At 35.7% G+C, this 18,785-nt stretch overlaps 1 protein-coding gene across 3 annotated transcripts in view; it reads right to left on the bottom strand.

The window, feature by feature from the left end:
• ATP9B (ATPase phospholipid transporting 9B (putative)) overlaps positions 1-18,785 on the bottom strand; it is a 156,559-nt gene that overhangs the window by 39,179 nt on the left and 98,595 nt on the right. For all 3 annotated transcript variants that reach the window (XM_064666174.1, XM_064666193.1, XM_064666184.1), the window contains exons 12-13: positions 12,362-12,522; positions 1,579-1,721 (exon numbers count right to left, since the gene is read on the bottom strand). In XM_064666174.1, coding sequence (XP_064522244.1) covers positions 1,579-1,721; positions 12,362-12,522 — 304 coding nt within the window. The remainder of the gene's footprint in view (positions 1-1,578; positions 1,722-12,361; positions 12,523-18,785) is intronic.

Raw genomic sequence — 18,785 nt, 5'->3', positions numbered from 1 at the left:
AAAAGAAGATAATATACTGATTCTTATGCCTCAGAATACAAGCTGGTCACTAAAGTCAGAATATAATTCCTGCATCATAGAGTTGTGTAAGCAAACCGTATTTTATTTAGCAAGACCTAAAATTTTCAGTGCAGTCTGACTGTAAGTAGATTGAACTGTATTTTCAGGTTAGTAGAGTAACTGGAATCTCTTTCAGCGAAGATGAAAAAGTAGATGTTGGCTTTGCTTACAAAGTAGTGCTCTGGGCAAGTAGTGTTCTGGGCTACTACATTGTTTTGAAAATTCATTATTTTAGAACATAGTTCTCTTTTTCCAAACATATGCTGTAAATTACATATTTCAAGTCTTCAATGTGACAGCACTCAAAGTTACATAAATTATCATGATGGAGGGTGCAATTAAAATCCTTAAGTAGTTTCAAATACATAAAAATCATTAGCTAACTGAAATAAAATTTGTTAAAAGAATTGTTCACTTGCTTTGAAGGATTACCACACTATAATTAGCAATACACTTTTCTACATACTAAGAAAGGTGGTAGTTGACTTGATCTTTTACAAAATAGAGGAACAGTATTCAGACATGTATAGGATAACATACGTATCTATAGAAAAAAAATGAAAATGTGTTTTAAAAATGGGACAACATATTACATTTACATTTCACTTCAAAATATGCAGTAATGGAAGTGTTCAGCATGGGAGAAAATGTGGAACTATTTTAAACAGAAGGAGATATAAACTGTGTATTATGCTTTCTAAACAGTATATCAGAGGTCAACCTCTGCTCTTCCCAACAGTTTCTCATGATTTTAAACTATATTCTATTTCAAACCACTAAAAGAATTCTTCAGCTTTTTGAGAAACAACTTTCTCAGTTCAAAAGTTCAGCTTCTTAAAAAACCCACCAGATCTACCAGAAATGATTTATTCAATCTCAGAAAGAACCAAGAAAGCATAACACAAGCTATTACTACTTCACATACTTGGTACCTACCTTCTGATCCTGGTAAAGGTTGCAGGTTCCAATATACCAGGTGAGGTAGAGTAACAGATTACAGTTTTGAAGATTAAATCATTCAGCAGCTCTAGAACTGGCCTTTGTAACTTAAACAGCAGCTAACTTCATAGTGACAGCAGATCTCATTTTGGAAGCTGGTGTTATCACTTGTTTTGGAAATGACTTGCTCTCTCAAAGGCTATTTTTAACTGTTATTATCATACAATATTGCAGTAGAAACGAAGTGCAGAATAAAACAGCGTCCTGAGTGACTCCTTATTCCAGAGTCTTTTCAGAGTAAGGTATGTGGTGCTCTTTCTCATGCAATCCAGTGTCCTCTTACTACAGAAGGAGTGCTCCCACCGAAATAAATCAGATTACTACCAAATACTGACTTTAGCATGTAAGTACTGGCCTACCTAAGCCATTGGTACAAAGTCCTCAAGCACATGCTTAAAACTTTACTGAAAAACAAAAATCAGTAGTCCAAATCTACTCTTACGTTAGCATATTCAAATACAGTATAAAGTTTAGAAATTTTATAAAAGTATCATATTTCAGAATTGTAACCTGATATACCTGTTTTATCCGTTAGTAAATAAACTAATCGTCCCAACTCTTCTGGTATGGTGCTAGTTCGAACAACTGTTCCAGGAATATTGTCATCTTTCATAATCATCCACCCATAGGCTGCCTTACCCATGTCCAAGTTCACACGTAAACTGCAAAGGAAATTTATACCATAATCAGTGTGAATATTAGGCAAAGTGAAAGTTATAACCAAAAAAATAAAACTAGAAGCTCTTTTTAGGATACCTGAAAAAAATAAATCTTAAATCTACGTGCACCAAAATTTTGGAACAAGGCTTTTGTTATGTGTTTGTAGAGTACATATCACATCAGAAATTCAGGCTCCATCCCAGACTTCTGGAAGATATTGCAATACAAATAAATGCAATATCATGCATTTTGCATGAGACAGATTGCAACACTTTGTGGAGATTCTTGACATAATTACATTACTACTTTTGTACAGATAAGAGTAATGTATAACAAGAACAGTTCAAGTCACAGTTTTTGTCTGCTAAAACAACCAAACATCACCTATGTTTTCTTCATGATGTGAACTTATAAATATTTTTGTACCTCTTCAGATCACCATTTTTAAAAAAAAAAAAACCCAACAACCTTTTTTCTTTAGGTTAGTACAACTATATTTGTCAACTTTTTCCCAACCAATCAATGAGGTTTTGTTGTCCTTCCCAAAATGTAGCTACAGAGGGTCTACTGCAAGAAGAGAACTGCTGAAGCAGCAAAATGCACCCTCATGTTTTTGTCTGTACTTCAGTAAGATTAAACCATAGAAGTCTCACAAAGCTGAAGTGCACTTCATATCTTCACTTGCATCTTTTATAAGCATGTGTGTCACTTGGCTTTGATGTTCTAAAAACTCTCTATATGCATTTAACTATAATCTCAAATATAATTTAAAGATAAGGAAAAAAAAAAGGAAAAAAGACCCCAGATTCTCTTGCAATGGGGCTGGAGCCTGCCAGCAGCAATAAGTAACCTTTGGGTAACTCTCTACCAGAAAATTTGCAATTTGCAGCAAGTTTTACTGACTATACATAGAAGTGCAAAAATCAGAATTATTTTTTCCAGTTCACTCTGTCTGCACATTCATTTGTTGATATTATCATGTCTACATCATACAAGAATTAACTACCCTTGCATCTTGTATTCCTATGATATAATAAAAAAGTCTTCACTCATGTTGGTAAGAGATAAATTTAACCATGTTGCTCTTCCCAAAATTAAACGCTCCAACTCAAAACTCTATGCCACCTTGTTCTAAAAGATTGAAATGCTAATTTTGTTTAGCTATTCACCATGTTCCTGCCACCATGTCAGAGGAGCAGTGACTCAGAAATAAGCACGTTCACTTCTCTTGACTCTGCTCTAACAGAAATACTGAAAAGAACAGGTAGGACAGTAGCAAGTTAAGCAACTGGTTTACAGTAACATGACTCTCAAAACTGTTCAAGGTCAAAATACTGCTAATGCACTTCAGACCTTTTTCAACAGTCCTGACGTGCTGCTTTACACTATAAACAAAAGAGCAGCTACGAAGAGTTTTCATCTTCATCTTGCAATCACAGCAACAGACTGTGAATTACCTGAGGTAACAGTGGAGGGAACAGTGAGCCATGAATTGCACCATCCCATAAAGAAGAGATGCATTTAACTAGAACTGTGAGGATACCTGAAATTTTGACACATACTGAAAAAAATTTATTCCACGCCCCTGCCTTCCTGAATTTGTAGGCAGAAGACAACGCATGTTGCAGCACAAAAAGATACAAGATTCTTGTCCATTCAAGATGGTATTTTTACTTTAACTACCTCTTATTTTCATACTGAAATCATCAGCAGAAAACCATCCTTCTACCTCGTGATAGACCCTCACTAGTTCTGCAATATCATGCCTAACTTCATCTCTCTTCAGACATGCCAATATATATAAAAAAAGGGCAGACAACCGAAGGAGGACTACCAGATTCTTTTTACTGAAAATACTACAATATGACAAGAAAAATACTGGAAGTAACTTGCCTCACACGGGTTAACTACAGTTTTACCCTATCTTACTCACTCCAGAGCAAATACTGAGCAACCTGTATTTGTATTATGCATGTCTATTAACTTTCAGAGTTAATATAAAAAAACAAGCAACACACCTGAGACTGAAACACAGTCAGGTTCTCCAGTTAGCCAGTCAAGTACAAGTTTCTCTTGTCTAGCTTGACAAGAGAAACACAAGCACACTTACTGTATTTCAGAACAGCTAGACATTTGCTCCAGCCAGGAGCAAGCGGATTAACTGAAGGATGAAAGCTGCTCACCATACCACTTCAAAGAGGTATTTGGGCTACATTTTTTTTGGGCCTGGGCTACCAAGACATGAATTCTGAGATGAATGCTCTATTTAAGCATTGCAGTCTCAGGTACAGAGAGACACCTACATGGCTGGTCTACCAAAAGTCACTCAGATAGGAAAAACTGTACTTCAGTAAGATTAAACCATAAAAGTCTCACAAAGCTGAAGTGCACTTCATATCTTCACTTGCATCTTTTATAAGCATGTGTGTCACTTGGCTTTGATGTTCTAAAAACTCTCTATATGCATTTAACTATAATCTCAAATATAATTTAAAGATAAGGAAAAAAAAAAGGAAAAAAGACCCCAGATTCTCTTGCTGAGCAGTGAGGAGAAATATGTATTTCAAAGCATCAAGGCATTTTAGGAATTACCCTAGCTTTCCAGCACGCACTGCTAAGTGGAACAGAGCATAACCCCTTTATGCTGATGGACCTAATAGAATGCTGGCACCACTAGCCTCTAGAGAAATAACATCTGCCCAATGACTTCTATGGTCCAAGACAGCTTTCTGGCACACAGTGAGATACTGTGTACATGCTTACATTGTTAAGACGAATAAAGAATTAAATAGGAATAAAAATGAGTGCTATACATATGTCTTTTAGTATTAGTTCTAAAATTTGTAGACTGTATTCTGTTCTGACTTCCTTCACTTGATGTCTTTTGTCTTAAAGGACATATTTTCTTAGCATTTATCACTTAGCACATTACAGACACTGAGGTAACACTAAAAATGATGACAGCCTATTAACAGTGAGTTTGCTTTTGAAACTAAAAAACTCTCCAACAGGACTTCACTGAAAAGTCCAAGAACTTTTGCACAATAAAACCAGGAGACACTAAGCTTACTCAACCAAAAGCTATTTTCAGTGCCTGATAATATTATAATTTCTCAGAAATTCTTTGAGGACTTCAAGAAACTCATTATACAATCAAAACCATTTTAAATTCACCAGTTTTTAAACCCTTCTCAATTTAATCCAATTCAAAAACACGAGTTATTAATGAAAATGCACAGAACAGCATCCAACGTAGCATTAGCACACTGTTGCATCAGTAACACTAATTTTCAGCAAACCAATTAACGTGAAATATTTAGGCACAGTATGTTAATATAGGTATTTGAAGGCTGTTGCAGAGAATAGGTATTTAACAAACACAATAACACCAAGTTTCTTGTCTCTGAACCTCAGCACACCTCTAGTTACCCTAGAGCAGGCAAACCTAAGGCAATTTCTATCCAGCTTGGGGATGTATTACATTAAGAGCCAGGGTGGCACTTCTCTGCAATTCAGCTTCAGAACAACTAAATAACACAACACTGCAGAATCCACACTGCTTTTTACTACACATTAAAAATATGCAAACAGTAAAATGTGTAGTTCTGCTTTTATTCCTTCAAAAACAACTGCAGTGTTTTAGGTTAAACATTCATATTCACATGACTTCTAAATCCCATTTTTTTCCCAAATTGTAATGACATTAGGTCCCCTTGTAAAGGTTTTTTTTTTCATCAAAATGGACAAATTTGCCAATAAGCAAGGGCCTTCACTGAGAAAGGTTGACAAATACATTTAGATATTCCAGAAACATTCTAACATTCACGACTCAGTGAAAACCAATTAAGACCTAATGAAGCTAGCAAAGACAATTTTGTGAACAAAGTCATATTGTGCCCAATAAAATTCAGGTATGATTTTGAATCAAAATTATATAGTAGTTTTATTTGAATTTCCTGAGTAGTTCTGTATATGTAGAAGTTTGGTAGCAAAAAAACAAAACCCTGCCAAAACTCCAGATACAGTAAGAGTATCCACAGTAGTATTAATTTTAAAATAAACAAAGTAATTGAGATACGGTCTTTTTATTTTCAGGACTTCTTTCTATTAAAGATAATACTGAGGATGATATTTGGGTCCTATTAGTATCCAAAACTGTACCAAATCTCCTACGGCTACAACCCCTAATGTTGACATACCCCTATTTTCTTGAAACAGCCATAAACTATACACAGATATATGTATTATTCACAATCTAGAAAAAAAACATGAAATAATTTTAAAATTATTGGTCAAGAAACAACTAAAATATTTTAACTTCAACGTGCGTGGAAAGTTAAATCTTCACAGAAAGTGACTTTTGGAGCCTGGTAACTTCTATTAACTGTCACTAAAGAAATAAAAATAAAACAAAACAGAAGTTACTTCATTTAAGCACAATATTATATTAAGATCTAAATAAATAAAAATCAATCCACAGGTGATCCCTTTAATTTTTCCTAGTTCCCCACCTCTCATATTTTATTTGGTGAGGAAAACGGAATATAATATACCTTTGTGCTTTGTCCACTATATACATTATTATTTACTTTTCTCTGCTATCTATCTGATACTTCCAAGGAGAGCCTTAGAACTACATTTGTTTGCTTAATAATTGCTACCAATAGCTCTCTTGTACTAGTTTTTCTAAATTTTGTCTATTACGTAAGCATATAAAAGAAAATGAAAGAAGGTACACACAGCACTTTGCATAAAACCAAGGCAATGAATGTAACTTTAAAAGAGAAGTCAATCCCACACATTTATGCTTAAATATGTATGGCAAAAAAATGCATATCAACCCTGTATTGCTATAGTGACTGTGGCACATGCAGTTTTTCAAGGGCCACATGCAACCTAGGTACAGATAATTACATGTTGTAACACAGGTAGAATTTAAAACTCAGGAGGAAATCTGGCGAATAATTAATGAAAAAATTAATCTATGAATTTCCTACAGGTTGAAAACACAGAATAGTGCAAAATACAAATAGAACATGTCAAGCAAGCGGCTTTGGACAAGAAATGTAGCATATTCTTCTCAGAGTAACAATAACTGCTTCCTATTAAAAATGTTTCTTTGTGATTATCACATTTATCAGATGAGATGCCTCCTTTCATTAGGCCTCTTATACAAAGGTAACAACATTAACATTAGAGGTCTAATACAAATAATTTTTAAAACATAAATTAATTTTGTATATTCCACACAAATCTGGCATTACTTGCTGTAATACTATTAGATTAAAAACAGAAAAGCAATTAGGAGCAAATAGGCAATGTTGCAAGATTAGAAAGGAGAAAGATATACAACAGATCAGTTAAAAAAAATGACTTCTTTTTTAAACTGTTTGTGCTCAGCATTGGGATCAGTCCTGTTAAATAATATCTGTATCAATGATCTAGATGAGGGGATCAAGTGCACCCTGAGTAAGTTTGTGGAGGACATCAAATTATTCAGGAGTGCTGATTTCCTGGGGGGCAGGAAGGATCTACAGATGGGTCTGGACAGGCTGGATCGATGGGCAGAGGCTGACTGAATAAAGTTCAACAAGTCCAAGTGCCAGGGACTGCATTTGGGTCTCGACAACCCCAGGCAGTGCTACAGGCTTGGGACAGAGTGGCTGGACAGTTGCCCAGCAGAAAAGGACCTGGAGGTGCTGGTTGACAGCTACTGAACATGAGCCAGCAGTGTGTCCAGGTGGCCAAGGCGACCAGTGGTATCCTGGCCTATATCAGCAATAGTGTGGCCATCGGGACCAGGGCAGTGATAGTGTCTCTGTACTCAGCATTGGTGAGGCTGCACCTCGAATCCTGTATTCAACACATTGCTTAAGCCTTTTTATCTTACTCTGCAAGTAGCTCTTCAGCTCTTCTGCACTGAAACCTTTGCATCATATATCTAATATATATCTGTCCCTATATCTGAGATTACATATACTCTCACATCTGTATGTTATAAAAATCAGAGCTCCAACATGGACAGCAGAAACTACAATATGACTGATAGCAGCATAGCTGCTTGCTGCTCTTAGACTGTCTGCATAGGTGTGAGTTCCCTGAATCTCAGGAATACATCCCATATCTGTATGATCTGGGATTTGATTGGCTATTAATGAATTTCAGACATAAAACTTCCTAGCAGTGTTTCCCTCACTGCCCCTGAAAACAGACTGATATAACTTGAAGGATTTATTTTAAATGCTTCTCCTTAAGACCCAGAAACAAAAGGAGTCAGGAGCCAGGTAGTACACCAAAACTTTGCTATTTAAGTGCAAGGCAGTTCCTTCCAGACATTTGGGACAGCCTCTTTTTGGCAGAATGGCTCTGTAACCAGGAGCCTTGAGGTGTCCAAAGGAAAGGACAAGAGACATTTCAGCTTCTGTTCACACTAAAACTAAGGGATCCTCCTAAAAAGATGATTGATTAAGGCCCTGTCAATCCAGCTTTAAACTGCTACTAAATATAGAGCCTGGGTCATACACATTTTTAACAGATCCCCAGTCAATACCTTATCATTTTATGGTAAATCCTCTACATTCCTTAACAGCTAAGCAGAAGCACACACAGCTGCAGCATTCACATGCCTGTATATGCGAAGCAGCAATGTCATCAAACACTGCTTGGCCTAAATTATTTTCATTATCTTGAAAAACTTTCCTGGATACCTTTTTTCTTTTTAAACAAAAGAAAGTCAAAGTGCAACTCACTTTGTCTTTCAAGCTGTTGAAGAAGACTGGACAACGAATGAACAAAGTCACACTACTTGGGGGTGGAGGGGATCCAGTTTGGAGGGACAGTACCATCACTAAGGCTAGCCTTTTCTTCAGCCTTGGCTTTCTGAATCATTGCTATGACAGCCCAAGTGAGCTGATGAAGACATGCTGCAACTAAAAGCCAAGGGAAAGAACAGAATTGTTTTGTGGCAAGGTTCTCTAATCATCTTTCCTGCACCCATATACACATATGCACCGGAATTTTCATTTCAGTAGCAGATGACAGAAGGTAACTTGCATCCCACATTGATTAAAGACTTTTCTATTCTCTTGCACTTAAAAACACAACTGTGCAACTGCATTTCTGACAGCTTTTAAAAAGCAAAACTAAAACTAAAACAATTGACCAATTTAGTAGCTGCAAAAACAGAAGGAAAAACCCCTCAAGATTTACATGATTTGTATCAGAATTTTAAATGTATATTGTAATTATCGGTTCTACATCAAATTAAAAAGAATTTCTCCATACCCATCGTAATAGAGTTAAACTGGATAACCAGGTAAGAGATAACATATATAAATATGTCAAATTTACCCACCTTCCCCCACCTGAGGTACTGGCTTTTCATTAGCATGAAAAAAATAACGCCACAATACAGGCCCAGGAACTTCCACACTGGTATCACAAAGAGCAGCAGCATGGACAATACCTGAGGACACGTGCTCCCTGCTAGCTTGCTACACGACAGCTGTACTAGGTGATACAGTCAGACAAGATCTTGTAAACTGATGGACGATGTATTTCAACCAGTGATTTTATGTAAAACAAGTAATGAAATGGTCTCTGGAGTAATGAAAGGGTCACTGGAGGAATCTGTGGATATGTATTAATGCATCTCAAACTGGCTACAGCCTACTAAAAAAAAAAAAAGGCATGAAAATACCAAGGAACATGGAAAAATTCAGAGAATGGGTAAGCATAATCCTAGAGAGATTTATTTTGTTTTGGACAGTCTGTCAAGGACTTGCTTTACATCCTCCTTTCCTGATAAATCTTAAGAATAAAATAGCTTAACTTTTTAGGGCAGCAGATTGCTTATGGAGTCTCCCTGGGCTATGCTTCCTCCATAGAGGAAAAGAAAATGTCAGTAACAGAATTATTTTTAGGGGCCAAACATTTCTGGGGGTGTGAGGATGTTCAAAACATTTTGTGCATTATGGTTCTAACTTACAAGCAATTCAGAGAATGGGCTAAACTTTTGATGTTTGTTTACTACTACTTTTTCTCCATTTTGCTTAATTCCCTGTATGCTACAGAACATGTGCAATTTTGGGGGCTGTTTTTTTGGAGAAGAGGGGTGGGTAGGTGTTGGTTGTTGGGGTGTTTTTTGTTTTATTGTGTTGTTGGGTTTTTTTACAATTGCCTTACGTTTATACTTCCAAAGTCTTAAAACCTCCACAGTAATTCCCTGCACATAGTGAAGCAACATTGACCTAGAGGAGTATTTAGGATGCAGCTGAATCACAAGGAACCAGCTTCTTCCCAGAGCACCTAAAAAAAAGTTCCTCTTCCTACTAATTATGGGAGAGACTGCACAGAGATCAGTTAAACTCTAGTAACTCTAAGATCATCTTTCTGATAATCTTCACCAAATATGTCAGCCATGGAAAATTATTTTTATTGCATACCTGGAATTTTTCCCTTGCTATGCAAACCAAAAGCCAAACACAACTGCAAAAAAGCTCCCTGATTAAAAGCTTTCTGAATTCTCTAAAACTATCAATCAACACATTTCACGTGTGCATGAATTCAGATATGCTTTGCCTCTACCAGTGAATCCTAATCTCCCATGTTCATTTCTTTTACCTCTGAAAAGTTCATTATTTTCCCCATATGGCTATCTAAAAATAATGAGAGGACAACACCTGGTGCTTCCATGTCATTAGCCTTGTAATTTTCATCTTCAAGAGTTTACATTCCAAATACAGCCTAAAAATTAAATCATTTCCCTGCTTAACATCCAGAAGAAAGGCAGAGAAGTGTAGTCATATTTAAACACCAGCATGACCAAGCTGTTTATTTTGCTGACAGTGTGGGAAGCAACCCTGTATTTATGAATGACCTGGGTTGAAGAAAATTTGGTATAGAAACAGATAAACCTCTATAGAGAAAAGCATTCTCTGACAGATTCCTGTCTAATCTTCCAGAGAGTAACTATATGGTCCATCTCAGAACTAAACCAATCACATCCTGTAATACTTCGACTTTGTATATTCTCTCCCACAAGCAACTGGAAAATTGGATTAGATGTATCCTAGAAATTATTTTTGGAGAAGAGCTATTTCACAAGTCCACAAAGCAACTTGTACATTGAAAATAAGCTGCTCAATGAACATGTTTTTTCAATGGCATATGTTGAACTTGCAATACAGAGTCAAATTTACTTACACTATCTATATGCTCTTAATCCTCTTGCATCCGATAACATAGATATTAAAACAGTTAAAAGACAGACATAAGTTTGGCCTTATTATGTTTATTATGGAAGAACACAGTGGTCCTTTATATCCTTAGCTCATTTTTCTCTTCCCCTGGAAGTCTTAAAGTGCATCTTCCAGCAATATGTAGACTAAATCACTGGAATGGAGCCCTTTTTGCCTCTTCACATGGATAAATTGCTTAAAACTCAGTAGCTGCATGTGTATGGGGAGAATAACAAGACAACCTGGACAGCATCATACAAGCATTAAGGGAGTTATGACAATGACAGTGTGTAGAAAGATACCACAAAATTTTGATTCTTCAACTTCTCCTTCAACTTACCAATATAATCAGTTTCTCTTGCAACACAAAAGTACTATAAAAATATAAGTCCTTTAAGTTATAAAACATTAAGACAAAGGCTTCCTGAGTATCCCATTGGTCAAATATGATACCATTTCCTTCATACAGACATGTACTTAAAAAATGTGAACACAGTAACACATAAGTAAACTCAGATTAAAATGCATAATGAAATTCTCCTGTTATTTTTTTTTCCTTTACTACGTCAACTTAAGTATTGTGTGCATGCCTGAGGAGGCAGGGCTTAAACCTATCTACAGTTTAGATGCTGCTAACTCTGTGGCTAGTCACTAGGCTTACTGAATGACACATCTAACTGAAGAGTCCTAGAGAGCATCTAAAATTAACAACTACATTAATCTAAACACTGGGTATTTTAACAGAGACAGTATTTCTATTTTGCAAAGAAAAGAATTCATTTCAGAGTCAGTGTTCTCACTTCTGTGTCCACAGAAGACTTGATTACACACACGGATATTATTTCTTGTTCCAGTTTATCTGCAATTTGAATATACAGTACTCATGCTTAATGAATTAATTAATTCAGGGCAAGTCTCTACTTGGTTACACATGTTAAGAGTCCTTACATTGTAAAAGCACACCTACATTACTCAGCCATTCAATTTAAATTAATCATTATTGAGGTACAAAAATCTGTATTTTAACCAGAGAAACGTAACTATTTCAGTATTTAAGGCATTAAAAATAAAATTCCAAAATATACTTAATGGTTCATTCAACTACACGCTTCCTAAAACCATGTTCTCAAGTATACCAAGATTGTATCCTTATTAATACATTTATGCTAGTAAAGGATTAGATATCCTGATTACTCCAGCAAGATGAACATTATACAAAAAAAAATACAACAGTATTGTTTTCTGTACAGTGATCCTTCAAGAATCAGCAGATTTGTTGGCACCTTCTCCTTCACCATCCTGATAAGATCAATTTCCTTTGCAATGAGAAGCAAGTATAAATTTCAAGAAAGCCACATTCAGTGAAATTAGACAACTGTATTTGCTTTCATTCTTATACATACCTGATCGGGATGATATAGGAAAACAGCAGGAGGAACCGGAAAAGGTTACGATACCATGGGCCTACAAATCCTTGCAAGGTTACCATAACAACTGATAGTGCAACTAAAGCCAAAAACAGGGCTTTAGTCAGTTGATTCAACTCCAGGTCCAGCAAGCCAACCTGAAGGAAGAAAAAGAAATCATGTTAGCCATGAGTTTTTCTTAAACTGATGCTTCTGCTGAGCAAACAATTAGTGATTACTTGTTTTGGTCATTCCTACCTATTAAAAACCCATGCATGTGTAACAATTAACCACATTTTGATGACTGCATTGATTATTATTCTAATACTTGCATGTAAAAAAATGTTCCTTCATTATGGGACAAAAACAATGCCCAGAACCAGTTTGCACTATTCCAGCCAAGCCTTCTGAATGCCTTTACATCTGATAAATCCCTCCCCCATCCCCTGATCCAGGATAGGAACACAGGAGGACAAGGAGCAAAGACCATTACAGATGAACAAATGAGCAGGAATAATTTTCTTTTGTCATATGTGCAACAAAAATACCAACACTGCACACTATATTTGTAGGAAGCTCATTGACTGCTAGAAGATCAAACACCTGTTAGATTTGAGAATCAACAGACACATGCGACAGAGCTGCCTTCTCATTCATATAACTTATACACTGCCACCTATCACTATGCTCTCATCCCACTCTGTACATCTGAATTAATTCCACAGAAATAATTTTTAATTGCATGAAGTTTTCAGTTCTTCAATATAATAATAAAAAACAATCAGGTGGAATATGCATTTTCAAACCATTATAGTAAAACAGAGCTTCAACTTTTCATGAGTAAAAAGCTATTTGATTTTAGAAACATTTCAAGAAAAACATTAAGAGAGGCTATCTTTCATCCACTGTTTCTCATGAAAAAAAATGTATTTAAGCTATGTAACTAAGACTCTCACCATTTCAATAACGTATGAGGTAAGCTAGGGTATTTTTACTCCATTTTTTGGGATGCTCTAGTAGTCAGTAAAGTATGTGGGAAAATTATGTCAGGAAGAGTTTCCTAGGCCCCGTCACAGACGCCCCTTTTATCTCCAAGTCCTGCCAGTAAGACCAGTAAAACATAACACTTCCTTAGATAACAAACAGTCTGCAAAAGAAGCACTTTAAATATAGTTCTTAAAAATTCCAGCAATCTTGCTTACACATGGGCTGTCCCTTCCCTAGAGAACCAGGCAGCTGAAGACCACAGCGGCTGATTTATCAGCTGCATTTAAAAAGCAGCACAACGAGGACAAATATCTTGCAATTTCCGCTGCTTCAACTACTACATAGTTTATGCTTGAATTATTGAGAAAAATAGGTTTTTGGATTAAAATGAAGAAAAATGAAGCCAGGGAAGTAGAGCATGTTTCAAAGCCCAGATCTTTTTGCGTTGACAAAGGCAGCCTAAGTTTCAGGCCTCGCTGAGGATCAGATGAAGTCATTATTCATTCAGTCAGGGAAAAAAGACTCAATTACCTCAACCTAAAGATGCTATCAATGAATGCAAAGTGCATATTTTACTCTATTCATCCAAATCCCATTAAAAAGTGAAAGGAATGATTTAATCTGGCCTTCTAGAGTTGGTCTTTTTTTGTAATAAAATAAAGAATCACTGTCTTGCAATATGCATAACTACTACCTCACACTTCTCTCCCCCCTGCATCATGGTAGTGAAAGCCTATCTCTCCCCTCTCCAACCCCCCATAAAAACCCCACCCCAGAACAGAAATGAATAAAGAGCTTCTTTGGAAAGAATGCCACTTTTTGGACAGAAACATTAAATTTAGTCCACTGCACACTGATATGTAGCTAACTCAAAGCATTAATACCTTTCTAATTGATGAAGACAGATGCAAATTTAAGATTGGGATCCAACAAAAATGTGTTTGGAGAGGTATTAAGGCAATAAAAAAGTTGATGATGAAAAATTTTCAACACAATAAATCTCTTGCTCAAGAACATTTGGTTTGTTCCTAATAATGTCATTCTTTTTAATACAGATTACACTACTGGTCATAGCAAATTTTAATATTTTCATTTACTACAGCAAGTGAAGGCAATTACAAAACCCCACTTAAAAAGGCACACAAAGAAAGTTTTAATAGAAATGCATTCTCCATTTCTCAAAAATCAGTTACTTCAATGTACTGAAAGATAGTTAATTAATTTAATTCTGTGCCTTTCCACTTAAACAATTTCTGCACTTGACTAATGAAACACTGTTGAATTATCCAGATATATTTGATTTAGAAATTCACTAACATACTCTAAAATTCATCTCAGTACTGCAAAAGTGGATAAAGTACATTTCAACTATACTGTGATTTTATCAAAGCATTTGTAAAATATACCATTTTATGAAAGTGATTTCTTTTCTTTGGAAGATTATCAGAACCAGAATAGTTACGACAACGTAAGAAATAGATGAATTAAGAATTGGAGTAATTTTCCATGTTCATTGCTATTTCTCATATTAGTAAAACAAATTTGCTTCTGCTTGTCATAATATTTGTTGTATTTGAAACAACTGTGCTAACAAAGTTAAACACATCACTGGAAATTTTAATCTCCAAGGGAAAATTTGTACATAATGTCTAAGAAAACCACAATAGTTTTGCAAAGGGGTTGCTCTACGTTAATGAACACAATAATTGCCTGTATAATCTAAAATGCTATTAATGGCAACAACTGCAAATCCATTTAGCTCCTCTTTAATTTATGCACAAAGTTTAAATAGCTAATGGTTCTCAATAAAATAATGGCTTATACCGTCAATTGTCTACTTGCACTAAAAAGGTGTCAAGTTTTTGAAATATTTCATTTTTGAATGAGGGAATGATTAAAGGTCTACACTTCACATTTTAAACCACACAGTATAATGAATTATCTTATGAGAAAAATCTTAATTAAAAAGTTGAAAACAACAAAAACCTTTCTGGCTACTGAAGTACCAGCTGAAAAACAATATTGCTGTTGCTGCCCTATATGCTTAACTTTTAGGAAAGATTATCTTCTGAAACTATTACTGTAGTAAAAGAACAATTCTTTTACATTATAAAAAGTATATTACTTGGCAAACGAGAATTTTTTAAATGCTAGAATATTGAAATGCAAAATTTGATAATTAAATGTTACACGATGGCAAAGATTTCTCAAAACAGTCTAGTGCAGCCATTTTTTATTCAATTACAGTTTAAAGTGCATTAGAAATCATCATCATCATCATCATGGCCAGGCTTCGGGAACAAAGATTTGGGAAGGCTCTATCCACATTTGTTACAGGCACGCTGGTGGCTAAAAAGGCCAATACGAGACAGACATGTCCGATTGCAGCATTAGAAATAATTGCTCATGAATAGCCTTCAAGTGCCCTACTTTAATACTACTGAAGTATTAAGGCACAGTCTTAGGATAGACTTCCCCCTGCAACTAAATTCCTCCACAAAGGTAATTATATTTCAGTAATCAGTCTGTTTCTGCACTGCCAAACACCATATTGACTACAATGAAATTTCACGGTATGTATGAGATAGACTTGAGCTTTAATTTGCACCATAAACATAAAAATTTTCTTTGCTATTCTTAATACATGCTCTGAAGTTAGCTTTACTGAGCCTTGAATACTAGTATATTAAATATGTTTCCATTAATTGTAGCCTAAACTTAGATGTTAAAGGTATGTAACAGTAAGATAAATATTTAAAATTGCTAAAATTGAAATAATATATCATTCAGCTATGGACTGACAAAAACAAGCTTTGCCTAAGGAAAATGATTCGTAGCATTTCATCATCTATTAAAAAATAGTAAATTTTTATATAGATGACTATATACAGTTAGCTGCATATATCCAATCCCCCATGGCTTTCTTCAATAATCTGTCAAAACTCTCCTATAGTCCCTAGCAATAAGTGATTATTAATCTTTGTTTAAAGGCTAAATAGAGAGACACATAATTTACACATTTGTTTAACTTAATCTTTGACACTAAAAACACATACAGCAACTTTGGAACCTCTAAATTTTTCCTCTTTATTAAGTCTCCTAATTCCCACGATTCAAAGACTGGTCAGCAAAGCAGGTGACCACGTTAAGCTAATACAAATACGAATCAAAACAGGTAAAGCAAGTGAATTCATTTTTACCAAGCATCTTGCCTTAATTCACTGTACTCAAGCAACAGTCTGCACAAATATGTCTCTCTACAAACCTCTTGATTAACATAAACCCCACCAATCTTAAATTCAGTATGTTACACTGTTCAATCAATATCATACTTACTCTTTTAATCAGTAGATTCAAAGGTAGGAAAAGCAAAAAACCCACGGAAATATATAAAATGACCATTTAGTGATAAAAACTATCTGTCCCTCCTTTTTCTCAGATCTGGTTTCAAACATCCTAGTCACTGGTTTAGCTGCAAGAGCAACAGTGAAACCTTGAGAACATTTTTTGAAGCACTGAAAACCTATTATAGGTTTTAATAATTTTAGAATTGAGTAATAATGCAGGGGGGAAGGTGTACTTGACTTCATAAAACTGAAATCAACTTTATTTATTTAGTCAACTCCAGACGACTTATACAGAAATGATAACCAGAAAATAGACCATTTTATTCCAGCACATTTTCTGTCTTTCCATTGGCAAAAAAATATTCAACCTTCACGCAACACAATTTTTAAACAAACTGAAATATTTAGTATTATGTTAAGACAGCATGTTTAAGGAGCTGAATGACCTCTATTCTACACTGATTTCAGGAAATATTTTTAGATATTTAGAGTTAATTGTATGCCTAAAGAAGTAAATGATACTTATCTGTATTCTTACATAAACAGTCTGTCTCCAACAGATAGGAACTGAAAACAGTAGAGATTTTAAACCTCAAGAAGAAATACATGGTGATCATCCAATGGAAGTTCAAGCTGCATTTTTTTTAGTCTTTTAATGCATATTCAAAACCAGACGTTTAAATGCTCTTAAAATCAGAAGACTTCTATTACATTTTGAAGTTTCCCTTCCCACTTGCCTGGTTTTACTTTAACACACTTTGTAAATACATAATATACATGTTTGAAATAAACTAATCACTTTGGAAACAAAATTACTTCTTGTAGCTAGTAATATCTATAACGCTAAAAGGAAAAAGAGGGCTCAAATGGTTCTTTTTCTCTCTGCCTCCTTTATTCATCCATTTTATATCATCGCCTTTCCCAGACTCAACATCATTTGAGTTTGGATACTCAAAGTGAAACTTGAGAGTCCTCTGCATAATTTTAGAGATGCTTAGCCCTCTCTAGTTCAGTCTACCGTAATAAAAACTGTAAGCGAGCTATAACCAACACTGCACTTAAGTAGTGGACTCAGTTGTTTCAAGTAAGGCATTAATTTTGTCAAATACTGGTCACAGATTTCATAACCTTCTTAAGTGTATCTTCTTTTTCATTTGTATCCCGGTTTATTTGCATGCCAACAATTTATTTGCAGCAAAACATAATGTTTCAAATGATCACAACGAGAGAAGCTGAACGTGACCCATTCTTAACATCCTGTTGACTATAAATACAGTTTTCATTAGCAGTTTTTCACTCTGGTAAGATGCTCCAATGTCTCTAAATATTCTTCAATCCGATCTTTCCTCTTAGAGCCTGTCTTTACACAGCAGAAGGGAGCCAAGCCGTGGATATTTGCCCGAGCTTCACTCCGGACGGTCGCTCCCGTTTCCCGCGGAGCTGCCACGCGCGGTTTGGTCGGCAGAGGGCGGGCGCGGCCGGCGCTGCCGCTGCCCGAGCCCTGCCTGTGCCGCACCGAACCTCCGCCGGCCCGCACCGAGCCCTCTCTCATCTCCCCCGGCACTCACCTCGCTTAGTTTCAAATGCTCGGAGTTAATTACTCGATCTGACACTTCGGATTGTGTGCTGAAACTATCCTGTTCCCTCCTCAGCAAAAAGTAACAGTTCACACACCTTTGTACGGTCACAGACTGGCACCTTAAGGCAGCAGTAGCGAGATGCTGTGCGACCATATGTTCTCTGACTTTGCCACGTATTTGTCACAAACATGAATGATTAAAACGTGCACAGTGCATGTTAAGAAACTGAAAAGGTTAACAGCCCCTTAAATTCTGGTATCCATACAGGTACTGTGCTGTATTACAAACATATTCTCCTATTAGAAGCTACCAACTGAAAACATTTTCTGAAGACCACCCATCGATTTAGAATAACTGCTTCAATAACCTAAGCTAACCAGTCATACTGGAGACTTCAACAGCCAAAAGCATTCACACAGTGAAACTCTAATTCATCCTTTTTTTTTTTTTTTTTTCAATTTAAAACAATCTAGGTACACAATAGAGAAGACAAGAGTTTCTAAGCAC

This window comes from Pseudopipra pipra, chromosome 1 (assembly GCF_036250125.1).
Source record: "Pseudopipra pipra isolate bDixPip1 chromosome 1, bDixPip1.hap1, whole genome shotgun sequence".
Classification (NCBI taxonomy): domain Eukaryota; kingdom Metazoa; phylum Chordata; class Aves; order Passeriformes; family Pipridae; genus Pseudopipra; species Pseudopipra pipra.
This window is presented reverse-complemented; position numbering and strand designations above follow the sequence as displayed.